This window comes from Cydia pomonella, chromosome 2 (genome assembly GCF_033807575.1).
Source record: "Cydia pomonella isolate Wapato2018A chromosome 2, ilCydPomo1, whole genome shotgun sequence".
Lineage (NCBI taxonomy): Eukaryota > Metazoa > Arthropoda > Insecta > Lepidoptera > Tortricidae > Cydia > Cydia pomonella.
Window position 1 is genome coordinate 21,029,669 of NC_084704.1, and position 15,835 is coordinate 21,045,503.

Consider the following 15,835-nt stretch of genomic DNA (forward strand, 5'->3'; position numbering starts at 1 on the left):
GGTCAGTTGACAGTCATTGCCATGATACGACGCGGAACGCATGTCTCCTTTGCTGCGACCTTATTGTTTTGCTTTTCGCTTCCCGCTTGTTTACGTTACCTATTTCTATCTTCTGAACTATTCTACTTCTACTTTAAAACTGTGCCTGTGTGTTCTACCCTTCTGTGCCTTCTGTATTGCTTGTGTATGGATTTTCCGTGTACTTTAATGAAGTATACCACTTGAACTGTAAGTCTGCATTATTATTTACGAGATCCCAGTGGATAGTACATAACCCTGACCATACAACCATACTGGTGACCCCAAATATGAGCCAAGATAGGGAATTTAAAGATGCACTCGGTACGAGTGAGGCATCCGGAAATAGTGCGGGGACAGGGTCGACAGAGTTGATAGAATCGACAAACGTTTTTAAGGTTGGAGTGAAAGTGCCACCGTTCTGGGCAGAAGAACCGGAGATATGGTTCGCCCAAGTAGAGGGTCAATTTCAAAATTCTGGTATCACCAGTGACGTCACAAAATTCAATTATGTGATTTCCCACCTCGACAACCAGTATGCTCGCGAGGTGAAGGACCTTATTATCAACCCTCCCGCGTCACAGAGATACGACAAGCTTAAAACCGAGCTGATCAAGAGACTGGGCATTTCCAATGAGAGGAAGACCAAGCAGTTGCTGATGCATGAGGAGCTCGGTGACCGCAAACCTTCGCATTTCTTCCGGCACCTGAAGGACCTGGCAGGACCTGCAGTACCAGATGATTTTATCAGGTCTATTTGGATGACCCGCCTTCCTCACGGTGTGCAGATGGTGCTCGCGGGCCAGCCATCTTCGGCTTCGCATGAAGACGCCTGCGACCTAGCTGATCGTGTCAACGACTTGGCCAGTTCTACTCCGAAAGTGGCCGCTGTGGGTAGCGGAGCTGCGAGTTCAGTTCCCAGCGATATTGCCAGAGAAATCGCAGAGCTAAGGAAACAGTTCCAGCAGTTCCAGGCATCCGCATTGGGCAGGAGTAGCAGATCCAGGGCGCGCGCACCTCCAGGCAAGCGTAACGCATCCAGGCAACGATCCCAGTCGAACTATTGCAAATATCCTCTCTGCTGGTACCACGGGAAGTTTGGAGACCAGGCCAGCAAGTGCGTTCGACCATGCGACTTCAAGCCGGCGGAAAACGAAAGGGGCAGTCGATAATGGCGACTGACGATTGCCCATCGACATCTACTGGTCGCCTGTTCGTCACCGACCGCACTTCAAAGACGCAGTTTTTAGTCGATACTGGAAGCGACCTCTGCGTCTATCCACGGTCGGCGCTGTGTGATCGTCGTTCTAGGACTGGTTATAATCTGAGCGCTGCAAATGGTTCTAATATTGCTACCTACGGCTATTTAACTTTAGATTTAGATTTTGGCTTGCGCAGATCTTTTGTATGGCGTTTTGTAGTAGCTGATGTTACCAAGCCAATCATTGGTGTAGATTTTCTTAATCATTATAATCTGCTAGTAGATTGTCCCAATAAGCGCTTGATTGACATGTTAACTTTAATAGCTGCCTTCGGCACCACAGCCAATTGTAAAGACGTGTTTTCCGTTAAAGTCGTAACTGGCGAGTCCCGGTATCACAAAATTCTTGACGAATTTCCCGAAATTACTCGACCAGCTGGCAAACAAAACACTAACATACCCCATAACACAGTCCACCATATACGCACGACACCAGGTCCCCCAGTTTCCTTACCACCCCGTCGTTTAGCTCCTGACAAGCTGAAAATCGCCCAGGAAGAGTTCCGGATTATGCTGGCTTGTGGTACAGCCAGGCCGTCGGAGAGCTCTTGGTCGTCACCCCTCCACCTGGCCCCGAAGAAGGGCAACGGATGGCGGCCCTGCGGAGATTATCGCAGCCTAAATGCTCGCACAGTGCCTGACAGGTACCCGATTAAGCACATCCATGATTTTTCGTATGATATAGCTGGTTGTAAAATCTTTAGTACACTAGACTTGGAAAAAGCTTACAATCAGATACCTGTCAGTACCGACGATATCGCGAAAACCGCCATCACGACCCCCTTCGGGTTATTCGAGTTCCCGTTTATGACGTTTGGTCTACGCAATGCGGGTCAAACGTTTCAACGGTTCGTCGACGAGCTTACCAGGGGCCTCGATTTTGTATACGCTTACCTAGACGACTTCCTAATATATTCTAGGAGCGAGGCAGAGCACGAGGAACATCTGCGCCTAATCTTTGCTAGGCTGAAGCAGTACGGCATGCTGGTAAATACCTCAAAGTGCGTCTTAGGAGCTCAAGAGGTAACATTCCTAGGGTACCTGATTTCAGCCACCGGATGTAAACCCCTCGAGTCGAAGGTTCAGGCAGTCATGGACTTCCCACCACCAACTAACATCAAGCAGCTACGGGCCTTCTTGGGCATGATCAACTTTTATAGGAGGTTTCTTCCTCGAGCAGCCGAGATACAAGCCCCGCTGCACGCACTGCTGACAGGTTCTGTGAAGTGATCGCAAGCAGTCAACCTTACTGGAGATACGTTGAAAGCATTCCAAGCCTGTAAGGAGAGCTTGTCGAATGCAGCGATGCTGGCGCACCCTGATTGCACTGCAAATCTAGCGGTGGTCACGGATGCTTCCGACAAGGCTCTTGGTGCGGTACTACAACAATTTAAAAATGGCGCTTGGGAACCGCTAGCCTTCTTTTCCAGAAAGCTCAGCCCCTCTCAGGCCAAATACTCGCCCTACGACAGAGAGCTATTGGCCATATACGAGGCGGTAAAATATTTCAGGCACATGCTCGAGGCTCGTCACTTCACTGTGTACACTGACCACAAGCCAATCAGTTTCGCCTTCCATGAAAGGAAGAGTAACTGTTCGCCTAGGCAGTATAGACACCTTGACTTCATATCTCAATTCACGACAGACATCCGCCACATAAGTGGCAAAGACAACGTAGTCGCGGATGCGTTGTCGCGAATTGAGGAACTAGAAGCACCTGTAAGCCTCGAGACAGTAGCCCAACACCAAGCCTCCGACCCCGAACTTCAACAGCTCCTGAGCAGTGGTTCATCACTGCATCTGCAGAAACTTTATGTTCCTGGAAGCCAATCCCCTTTGTACTGCGACGTCGGTACACTGGCTACCAGGCCTTACGTACCTAAGTTTCTACGGAAGAAGGTCTTTGATAGCCTCCATTCCCTAAGCCATCCTGGTTGTAGCGCTTCGGCGAAGCTAGTTTCCGAGCGTTTTGTCTGGCCAGGTGTTAAAAAAGATTGCAGGGAGTGGGCGCGTTCCTGCTTGCCGTGCCAGCGAGCTAAAGTCACCCGTCATGTGACTTCCTCGCTGGGCACTTTTAACTTACCGCGCGCCCGCTTCAAACAGATCCATATAGACCTGGTCGGGCCTCTCCCGCTTTCCCAGGGCTATCGGTATTGCCTCACAGCAGTAGACCGGTTTACTCGCTGGCCAGAGGCAGTGCCGATAGAAGATATCACGGCAGAAACCGTTGCAAAAGCACTGCTGTCCTCCTGGATTGCTCGGTTCGGCTGTCCTACAAGCATTACAACTGACCGTGGCCGTCAATTTGAATCGGCCCTATTTCAATGCTTAGCTAGGATGGCCGGATTCGAGCATAAAAGGACGACAGCATACCATGCTGCTTGCAACGGTATGGTGGAACGGTTCCACCGTCAGCTGAAAGCGGCTATCGTCTGTCATGCAAATGACAGATGGACTGAGTCGTTGCCGTGGGTCCTGTTGGGAATACGTACATCCTTCAAAGAAGACCTGCAAGGATCTTCGGCTGAACTGGTTTATGGAGAGCCATTGAGACTCCCCGGTGAGTTCTGGGAGCCGAGCGCTGGTACAACTTCGGATATATCCGACTTTTCCGCCAGACTCAAAGGCTACATGGAGAAGCTACGACCTGTTCCTGCTTCACGACATTGTAAGCCCAAGGTATTTGTACACAAGGAACTGGAAACCTGTAGTCATGTCTTCCTTCGCGATGACACTATTAGAGGTTCCCTCACTCCAGCTTACTCCGGCCCACATAAAGTACTCGTCAGAGAAGACAAAATTTTTAAAATTCTTCTCAATAACAAGGAAGTGACAGTGTCCATTGACCGGCTCAAGCCAGCTTTTATGCTTGACAATGTCAAGGACACTACCGCTCCTGTGACAGAATCACCTCAGGTACCTGAAACTAAAAGAACTCGTTCAGGCCGTACAATACAATTTCCTGATTATTATCGTCCCTGAGGGACTCTGGTGGGGGGTGGTGTAGGTACATATAGACATTTCACATTTACACTTACACATTTTCCTATACCTATATTATATTTATACATTTCCTAAACTTATATACACACCTACGTCAATATCGATAAACCGTATCGACTATCGATACTATCGACCTCACCTCCGCCCTAGAGAAAACTGGTCTTGTAGCTAGGCCCGGCGTTCGCGCAGCAGAGGTCAGTTGACAGTCATTGCCATGATACGACGCGGAACGCATGTCTCCTTTGCTGCGACCTTATTGTTTTGCTTTTCGCTTCCCGCTTGTTTACGTTACCTATTTCTATCTTCTGAACTATTCTACTTCTACTTTAAAACTGTGCCTGTGTGTTCTACCCTTCTGTGCCTTCTGTATTGCTTGTGTATGGATTTTCCGTGTACTTTAATGAAGTATACCACTTGAACTGTAAGTCTGCATTATTATTTACGAGATCCCAGTGGATAGTACATAACCCTGACCATACAACCATATGGCCCTTTAAATGTTCGACACAGTAACGTAATATGCTAATTTTCGCACTAGTGCGGTAAATTAGCACCATATGTACTGTAATAAATATTTGTATGTTTACGATAGTCATGCCCCTACGTTTGATTTCTTAATTGAGTATATTATTTAGCTTTAATTTTTTTTGTGTAATTTGTATTTCGCTCCTTTCTCCTACAGTAATTTAAATAAATAAATAAATATTACAGGACATTATTACACAAGTCCCACAGTAAGCTCAATAAGGCTTGTGTTGAGGGTACTTGGACAGCTATATATATAATATATAAATATTTATAAATACTTAAATACATAGAAAACACCCATGACTCAGAAACAAATATCCATGCTCATCACACAAATAAATGCCCTTACCAGGATTTGAACCCGGGACCATCTAAAAAAAAGGCCGGGGCCAAGTGCGAGTCGGACTCGCCCATGAAGGGTTCCGTACCATTTATGACGTATTAAAAAAAACTACTTACTAGATCTCGTTCAAACCAATTTTCGGTGGAAGTTTGCATGGTAATGTATATCATAGTTTTTTTTTTAGTTTTATCATTCTGTTATATTAGAAGTTGCGGGGGCGCAAGCACGGGGCGGGGGGACACACGTTTTACCACTTTGGAAGTGTCTCTCGCGCAAACTATTCAGTTTAAAAAAATATATATATTACAAACCTCAATATCATTTTTGAAGAGCTATCCATAGATACCCCACACGTATGGGTTTGATGAAAATATATATATATATATTTTTTAATTTTATGACGTATTAAAAAAAAATTACTTACTCGATCTCGTTCAAACCAATTTTCGGTGGAAGTTGGCATGGTAATGTACATCATCAAAGGAACATACATCTTTCAATTTTCCTGTTCCCGTCATTTTTTTTTATTCTTTGATTGCCGTACGCCCTAGCCGCATACAGCCACGGAGTTTAAGGTCCTCACTCAGTAAAATAAGTCGCGTTCTAAATTCAAATTGCGTTGGGAATATAACTTTCTAATGTAATAACGTACAAGTTATTTTGTAAGAAAAGAATGTATGTGATGTTACAAATTCGCGTTTATGGAAAAAATATATGTTAAACATTATTAAATTCTACATGAAATATGTAAATTTGAGAACTGTCGCACGTAATTTTTTAATTCTCTGAAAATGTTCACTCAATTTTTAACAGACTTCAAAAACGGAGGAAGTTTTTTTTTGTATGTATGTTACTGGATATCTCCGAGAATGGTGAACCGATTTTCAAATATATTTTTTTTAATCGAAAGGGTATAACCCCGCGATGGTCCTCTTGGCACCAAGTCGGGATCCGATGATGGGATCTTAGAGAAATCGAGGGAATTCTTCAAATGTTATAGGTACCTACATGTATGGCGCTTTTGGTGGTTGGCTTTGGTTACTTTTTGTTATTTACAATGTTTTCAAGAGATAATTCAATATAGTTTTTTTTTTTCAAAAAACGACCTTCATTGTATATACACGTACAACATATTTAAATTTCAAAGAAATCGGATTGATACTTTGGCTGTAATAAAATGAAAATGTTTTTTTTTGCAATATTTTTTAAACTGAAGCATTTGAGGCTTAAGTTTTGGTGACTATACGATAGACGATAAAAGCACAACCATCTTATGTTCCTAAGGGCCACTTGCACTATTCCACTTACCAGGGGTTGACCGGTTAAATCTGGAGTTACCATGGGTACCAGTATAATCTGACACTAGATTAACAAAAATCTTTTTTGAAAAGAGGATACATTATTTGAATAAAATTAAATTTTGACTAAAAGTAAAAAGTTCAGCCCAGCTATCCAGGCACTTTTGGCTTCCTCCAAGCACGCGCGATCTCGCAGTATTTTGCCGGTAAGGCTTTAAAGGTTTTACCTGCGAGATCAGACGTGCTATGGATTGAAGACAAGAATGCCGGCAGAGCAACATTCGATATTTTACAAGTTCCTTAACGAGGAGTGACTTAACGAGGCTATCAATATTGGACTAAACTAGCGAATTTTCAGATATAGGGCAGCAACGGAGCAAGCAGGTAAATTTGAGGACCATCAACCAAAATTTTAAAATAAATAAAGCCGAATGGTTACTCATTTTAATTAAACGATCTGAATTAATGCGAAATTTAGATATAACCCCGGGTTAGATCAACCCAACTGCGAAGTTATTTATTTACAATTGTTTGTAAGGAAACAAAGTTCCATTAATCCGATTCCATTTTATGTTGAATATCATATGCAACATACTGTAAACAAATTTGAATAAATATGTATGCGAACAATATTGTTTTCAGGAGTGACGTCTATGATTCATTGATGGTGGCAATCGTGGTATGAATATAGTTCCTTCCCTCATAATCTCATAAATATACGAAGTCATAAAGGGTTCAGTTATATCTTTTAAATTTGTAATAATTGAATTTGAAAACATCGTCGAGGAAGCATATGACAAACCAATAAATTATTACAATAATAACAAAACATATCCGTCCGAAAATACAATTCACCATGAAGTACCTTATAAAAAGGAAATTTTTCATACCGAATTTCGCTGTCACCGTGTTATTTACATAGCAATGACAGAAAACTAATAATTATCTTGTAATTATTAAACAATACTTAATTTTCCTATTTCTTATTTTGAAAGGTAGTAAAGAATTCTTGCTAAGCTTATTTTTTACCCAAAAGTGTGCCTCATAGCCTGGTAGTAAAATTTGCACCTTCTACATGTTTCCTCCAACAAGATAAGACACGAAAGAGCAGCGCAGAATTTGTAATGCGTCTTTGAGCTAAAATCATGTTACAACACTTTTAAGTTAAACTCAAATGAAGTACCTTCTTTACTGCGCTCGACCATATGGTATGTAATGTGACTGACTGAAGAGACTGAAAATCAAGTATTTTTTAGGTAACGATTATAAGCTTTATTCAAGAGGTTGAAAACGTAGTAGAAACCCAATTCCGGATTGTTTGTTCAGAAATAGTAAGCAAAGGTACTATTATTGGATGTGTTGTATATATGTTTAGACTGGAACTGGAGCAATATTAATTGGGGATGTTAATTCATCCCAACAGTAAATGCTAAAATCTTTGTAAGGTAAGGTTTATCATTGTAAGGATGACTATATCTACTACAGATCTAACTAAATTACAAAAATACAGATTTTTTATTAACATGGCCAAACGCTATAAATATTTTGATTGGAAGTTTTCGCATTTTTATTGTTTAGTCTGTGAACCCAGCAGTTTGCCAAAATGCGCGCCTATAAATATAAATAAGTTCTATAAAAATTCCGAGTTCCATCTATGTATATCCGTGGCAGTAGTTTTCCCTACCGCTGGGTAATATAAAAAAAAAACAATCCTAGTAAGATTGCTTAGGCATGCTGGAAAATGATTCGCATTCTTGTTCGTCAGAATCAACTAAATTGCGTTGGCAAGCGCATACCCGATGCAAGATAAAATGCTACTTCTGAAATATCGACGAAAACAGATTTTGCATGTTGCAGTTACTTTCGAGTTAAAATAGTATGCTGGTTATTTTATTTGCAATGGTGCAATTCAGTGACGAAAAATAGTATAATATGTAAGGTTTTCAAATAAAAAACCACCAAAAACATTTTCAAATAAAATGTTACCAAGACGAAACGATAAGGCTCGCACTGTCAAAAAATCATCATGTAAAGCCAATCTTCTAGCTCTACTTCAACCCCTAACTTCACAAACCCTACAACTGTCAAAATATGTGGCCTGGCTGTTTCGTTTTTACAAGAACTATTGTTTAACAAAAAAGTGATGAATTAGTGAAACAATTTTTCGCCTTACGCCCATGTGACGGTAGCAAAACGGCCAAGCCACATAATTTGACTAAGGTGTAGAGTAAATAAGGATTTCTTATAATATTCAGACCTCTAGCATCAACATTTGCGGAAGTCTCATACAAAATTCCATCCCCTAGTTTAAGGCGTTGGGGGGTGAAAGTACCAAGTTTTAGAACTTTTTGTTGTTTGAGTACTAATATTAGCTTACATACCATATTTAAGTTTTCTAGTACTTCAGGAAGTACCGTGGAATTTTGATGATCATCAGTCAGTAGGTGAGTAACTAAATCAGGGTTATTTAGATATCAATAAAATCTAAAGTAGGCATAAGAGCTATGCATTATTCAATTGAAATTTTATATGGTCAATAAGTCCACTATTGACATCATATTAATCATAATTTTGTTTATCTTTTGCTTATCTGGTAAAGTCCAAACCCAAGTTATGAGGGTTCTAACAACGACGAAGCTCTTCGAGAAAATATAGGTGTAGTACCCTTGCGCTTTACATGGATCGTCTTAGCGGAGACACTACCGTGTCTCCAAAATGACTACAGTTTTAATCCTTACAAATCCTTTGTGTTATACCTAGGTACGATATTACTATTTATTTTAATGAACTTCATAATTTAAATGATTAATTATTAGCATTACCTAACCTCGTGTTTGGCATAGATCCAACCAAATAATACCTACCCAAGAGTAATTGCCGCATTATTCAAACGTAACGCATTTAAATATGTCAACTACTTAGCCACCTAAAATGTTTTATAAACAGACCAACACATTGTAGAGTAATAGGAACATTCACATTAAAACTAGTAATTTATTGAAATGCCGGTAACTTTGTATTGCTACAACCAGACTACTTCGATACCAGACTCAATTCTGCGTTGCTTTCCGCACGTATGGTAAGTTTCAACCAAATTCCCAACGATCTGTTTTATTTGGCTTTATTTCAGCTATGTCGATATCAATTTGGCTCAAATATTCTGCAGAAATCCGAGTAAAATCATTTCATTGTGCTCGAACTCTAGAATGAAAATTTAGCATTGTTCACAACTTTGGATGGTAACTTTTCAAAGTATTGTGGTGTCATATTTCCTTTGCTATTTTGGTAAAGTTTCTTTTTGTATTAGATTTCTCACTGTTTTCTGAAATACATTTTTTTAATGCAAATTAAGTTATTGCCGTTCTTTCTTATAAATATAATAATAATTAATGAAAATTATGTAATAATACTTACAGTACATATGTCGCTAATTTACCGCCCTAGTGCAGTAACTAGCACTATACGTGCGTATGTCGAAAGTTTATAGGGCCATATCAGCCATATGTACTGTAAAACCTTCTACAATAAACGTGCGATAAGGTAATTCGCAACTCGTGTCGATTTAAAACACTCCCTTCGATCGTGTTTTAATTTATCACCACTCGTTGCGAATTTCCTACTTTTCATACTTGTATCGTAATGTACTATTACAGTATATATGGTGCTCCTTTACCACCCTAGTGCGGTAACTAGCAATTTACGTGCGTATGTAGAAAATTTAAAGGGTCATATGTACTGTACAACGTTGTACAATACACGTTCCTACTTTTCGCACTTATCGTAATGTAGATACTAATTTATATGTATGAATGTAATGGAACAGGCGCGTAACGCTTTCGTGAAACTCGGATGTCTCCTCAGCAATATTTCGCTAAAGATTTATATTAGGCTGCGTTTAGCACGGTGCTATGTAGGTGCTAAATCGACTGCCAGTCACCGTCCGACGACTAAGAAGGCTGTAACTGTGGCAAACCTTTACAGTATCATAAAATAGTAGCAATGTTTTGTCACCTTGCCACGAAATATGTACAACCCCACGGTTTATTATTATCGCTACCAAGTTTCACAGTTACGTTACGGTTGAGTATTTGAGGTTGAACGCCATATTTGGTGGTCAATATTTTCTGTAGCAATGCAGTCAACAGCAATGCTGCACAGCACAGCTACATGAAGCATCAAAAAGGTTTGATAAAATTTATCAAGACAGAGATATTTACACATTTGTTGTTTGTTACGATACGTCATTTAGTGCAAATATTTAAAACAAATGAAAAATGTAATGTCTAATACCTATTAAGTTTCATATGACACAATACACTTATGGACTGACTGACACAATACACGGAGAGCGGAGACTTAGTGGAGGTCCCGTTAACACCTTTTGGGCAATGAACCAAGACAGTTCTTGTGTATTGTACATTAAGGATACATTTAGCACTTTTACTATACACACATGTCTTCAATGTCCACACCGTGTGACGTGGTTTATTAGCCACAGATCTAAAACTACGAAAATGTCGTACCGTAAAATGCTGCAACTTTGCCTGGATTTTGACGTTTTTTTCTTATATCTGTGAACCTATTTCTCATTATGAGTTTCATGAGTATTAGTCGGAAAACATACCCTATGCCTTACCAGATAAGACTCAAATCTCATTACCTAATCATACTGTATTTCCGATTTACAAGCAATCAAAGTGGCAGGCAAAGTTGTAGGCTTAAGACGTAACTTTGCCTAGACGGATATCTCCATAAATAAGGTGTTGCTATTTGCAATAATATCTACTCTTGTGCATGAGACATTATGCTTGTCCCTGACAGTCAAATTATTGCCATAAGCTTAATACTTTTTTTTCACATGCACTAGGTAAAGTTGTAGCAGGTTCCACAAACTTTCTATACAAAAATATCGTTATCTGTAGGGTTGTGCCAAAAAATTATATTCTCTTTATTCATTTAATATCTTAGGTTAGGATTTTTTATAATATGGATATAAAAGTAAAATATAAAAACACTTACAAAACAATACAAAAAATTATTATTATTAAAAAAATCTCTTTATATTGTTAGTTACAAAATAATCAACAAACAAATGTAATATAATGTTGTTTGATTTCTTTTTCTTTTAGTATTTAATAATTTGAACTTATTTTAATTTTTTTATTACAAGTACATTGCAGATACACTATTTTGCTAATTTTCAATGCATTATTATAGTGTAAAGTTCTATTTCATTGTAAAGTTCTAATCACCCATCACCTTTGAACTCCAATTGTAATCGACCTGACACCTGACAACCCAGATTGCGATAAGAAAGATAACTGCAAGACAAATCAAATGAGCCTAAACACAGTGGGTTTATTATGTGTAGTTTAGAAGTTGCTATTTTCGGTCTCCATCATCAGACCATCTCGATGGTACCATAAACATTGCATTGTCACCCAAGTTACATAAGTATGTCAAACACCTCAATTGGTCGCTAATAAGTGATTGAAAATTAGATTGCAAATTTTGAAAAAGACAATTACAAGTAAATATACAACATAATTATAATACAATAAATATACAAAAAAAAAAAAAAAAAAAAAATCATTTATTCTGGTAAAAAAAAACCCTGATTTTACAATTTTATTTTCTTCTGCCAAACTGTAAGACAGTTTGCTGGCAGAGGGAACTCCCTTAAAAACAGATGGGTTAGCTTATTGCCTAGTTAATTAATAAGTAAGTACGGTACATCTTATAGCTTATTGTGGTGGTAATTTAATTTTGTTTAATTGGTACGTTTTCAATTTACATTTAAACATCCTAAATGATTTACATTCCCTTATATCATACGGTATTTCGTTATACAATTTGGGGACCAGATACTTTCTACTTCTTTTTCCATAATAATTATTACGGCACGACGGAACCTCTAACATTTTTTTACTTATTGTTCTTGTTAATCTAGGGCGATTAATATAGTTTTTAAATTCATCTTTATTGAACTGCTCTTATGCCAGCAACATCCCTACTTCCTCATGCACCGGCAACATACGGCATTCCACAAATAATTCCTCATAGTCACTTTTTTTACAGCGAGTTTTAATTTTTTTGTCTACTAATAGTTTCATAAAGCGTATCTGTAATGATTTAATCCTGTCTAAATAAGTTTTAAATGTCCTACCATAGCATGTCAGACTATAAGAAAGCAACTACAATAAAACACAAGCAACTACAATAAAAATATAATAACAGATTGCAATAAGTTTTTTTTTTATAATTTTCATTTTAATACCCATAAGTTTTTTTTGTTAACGTTAGTTTATTATTGCATTGTCAGCAGATCTACATAGGTACCCACACTGAAAGTCGGTCAAAATCGACTTGCAAGATTTGACTTAAACAAACATTGCAAGTTAATAAAAATCTTGTAATAAATAAACTCATTTAAGCAGTTTAGGCAAGCTTATTTTTTCTCTTTTCTGTACATTTATAAAATTCAGCTAGTGACAGCCCTAGACCCAGGCAAAATTGTGTCATTCAAGTTTCCAAAACACTGCCCAATATTGCCTAGTACGTTATTATGCTGAAATCATGTCCTTTTCTTGAAAATATTAAACTTATGGGAAATAGACAGTCTTTGCTTACCCTGGGACGTTACCACTTCTCATAAAACACCTTTTTCATAGATAAAAATTCAAAAGTTGCGAGACACTAAAAAAATGCTGCCACTCACGCCGACTTATGATACGTAACTGGCGGAGCAACAATGGAGTTACCATTGTAAAAAAATGAAATATGTGTTGCCAGAATAATGAAAATTACTACCAAATGGTAAAAAACAAGAAAAAACTAAGCAAATTCGAGAGATCGTAATTGAAATGAAATAGGCAAAATTGAGCTTAAATGGCAAAGTTGCAGCATTTTACGGTACATGTATGTATGATGAAAATATTCTATGAGCCGCTCACACTGATTGGTGCTCGCGATATGCAACCAGAGTCATGTCACTTATGGTGGTCTTATTGAAGCAAGATTAAATTTTATGATAATATCATCCAAATTTACCAAAATTTATGTAATTAGGTACATAAGGAACCCTTATAGAAAGGTAAATAAAGAAGGAACAACGCAAAAGTTTTTTTTTATTACCTATGGAAAATTTCAAAAACTTGCGAGAGAAATAAATGCCACGTATTGTCAAATTATTCGTGGTCCTACCGACTAGGCTAAGGAGGCCTTTGCAAAATAATCATGTACCAGTGTGTGCTGTTATGTTTTACAAAGATATGGCAAAAGAAATGTAGCATTACTTTTCAAAACACTGATTGTTATGCGCATGTATATCGACCGGCCGACACGGACATTTCATGTTAAATTCAAAGACTGCGTGCCCAGACTCATTTAACCCGTTTTTAAGCGTAACATATCTCAAACAGTATTTTAAAGTTAGGCTTGTCATCGTCAGTTAAAGGAATACAAACACCTAAATAAGCCTTTCTTTTACTTCATTGAATTTAATTCATTAAGACACAAGGTATTGAGTTACCAGTGAAAACCAAATGCCATATATTTTTTTAAAAGCTCCTCACAAAATTGTGTTTTGTACCTTTTGTCTAAGATAGCTTGTTTGTAAATCCGATCCGTGCCTGCCTTAAGCTCTGAAAATTCGACATATACCTTTTCCAGGCATATTATGTGCCGTGCTCCCATGTTAGACCTCATTATGTTAAGAGTTTGCAACCTTACCGCTAAGAGGGTGGCCTCTTGCTGTATGTGTTGCTGTAAGTAGGGTAGGCAGCGGTAAAAGCTTTAGCATGAACTCCATGGCTGCAGTTCCTGTGGACCTCGTGCAGCCAGTGGTGGCCATACATGTGAGTCTTTGGTGTCTCTGTAGCTTGTCTCGTACGTTGCCACGTTGCCTAGGTTTGTTCTTGTCGTTGACAGGACTTCAGCTTCTAAGTCGTTTTCTTCAATTTAGAAATAAGATCGTGTTCGGATTTAAGTATTTTGATGACTTGCGTCACCATTCGTTTTCATCTTATTCTGCCCTCGACACTTTTCAAAGCGGTCGTAATTAAGTGACCGGTGAGATCTGCAATAACCTGGTCCACCTCCTGGTTAGGGGACTTGCCACCACGCGGCTACAAATCCAGTTTTTCAACCACCATCAGCTTAAAAAAATTTGGTTCACGGGCGGCTAGCATGTGTCCATCAAACGGTTAGGATTAGTTTGGTTAATAGCAATTGGTGTCGTCTTGTCCGGATCTTAAGTTGCACGATGAAGATGCATGCCCTCCTGACTATCTTATATATATTATGTTGCTGTCCTAAAGCACCCCAGAGGTGCAAAGGACCTTCACAAGCTCGCGCCACTCCTTCCTATCTTCAGCTCGTCTTCTGGCCTCGCTTCAGCTCAACCCGACCGCTCGTAACTCTCTTAGGACGGACCGTTGCCAAGAGTGTACAGGACGCCCGGAGCCACGGCTTCCGTCCGGCGGTTTCCACGCGAAAGCTATGGTAGCATTATTCGTTTCCCCTCTTCGAATAGTATGTCCTATCCATCTCCATTTCCGTGTCGCAATTTCTTCGTCAATGGGTGTTTGCCGGCATTTACTCCATAGGTCTTCATTTCGAATGGTTTTTGGCCAGAAAACGCGAACGATCAACCTGAGGGACTTGTTGACGAAGACCTGAAGTTTATTAGTTAGGCCTTTAGTCACTCTCCACGTTTCGCAGCCAAAAAGCAACACAGATTTCACAGTGGATTCGAAGAGGGAAAGTTTAACTCGTCGCGAGAGCACATTCGACTCCCAAACAGCCTTTAATTGAGCGAACGTAGCCTTCGCCTTCTTTATCCTGCTGTCGATGTCTTCATCCGCTCCACCTTTACAGGATATTACGCTCCCCAGGTACACAAACTTTGACACTGAGTCTAGGTTCTCATACACATACATATTATAAGAAGCAGCGGCGTGCGGTGCGGAGACGAGCTCGCGCGTGCACGTATCGCGCTTGCAGCTGTCCGATATGCAAGCTGCCCTGCGCCAGGTCCAAAGCGTGTACCCAGAATGTTGGAAGACCACTCTAGTTCCACCGAGTATGGATCCGGAACTGATGTAAGTGGATTCCGACCGGTGGCAGTTTTGTCAACGTTTGCAAAACTCTTCGAATCTGCGTGCACGCAGCGATATTTCCACAGGTTGTGACAAGATTAAGCGAAGCCCAACATGGTTTTCGACCGAGCCGCAGCACGGAGAGCAATTTACTATGCTTTATGAATTATGCGACACCGGAAGTAGATCGACTGGGCGGACAGGTTGATGCCGTATACTTCGATTTCCAGAAGGCGTTCGATACTGTCGATAACGACATATTGTTGACAAAGTTAGCTGTTGTGGG

The 15,835-nt window shown here is 39.7% G+C and overlaps 1 protein-coding gene across 1 annotated transcript; it reads left to right on the top strand.

The window, feature by feature from the left end:
* The first annotated feature begins 308 nt into the window (after window positions 1–308).
* LOC133530589 (uncharacterized) lies at window positions 309–1,190 on the top strand. Its single transcript, XM_061868555.1, has one exon. It carries the CDS (start codon window positions 309–311, stop codon window positions 1,188–1,190), a length of 882 nt encoding a protein of 293 aa, XP_061724539.1.
* The last annotated feature ends 14,645 nt before the right edge of the window (window positions 1,191–15,835 follow it).

Excerpts from the sequence above, each read along its gene's own strand:
- LOC133530589 (XM_061868555.1), top strand. The coding sequence starts at position 309 with ATGAGCCAAGATAGGGAATTTAAAGATGCACTCGGTACGAGTGAGGCA.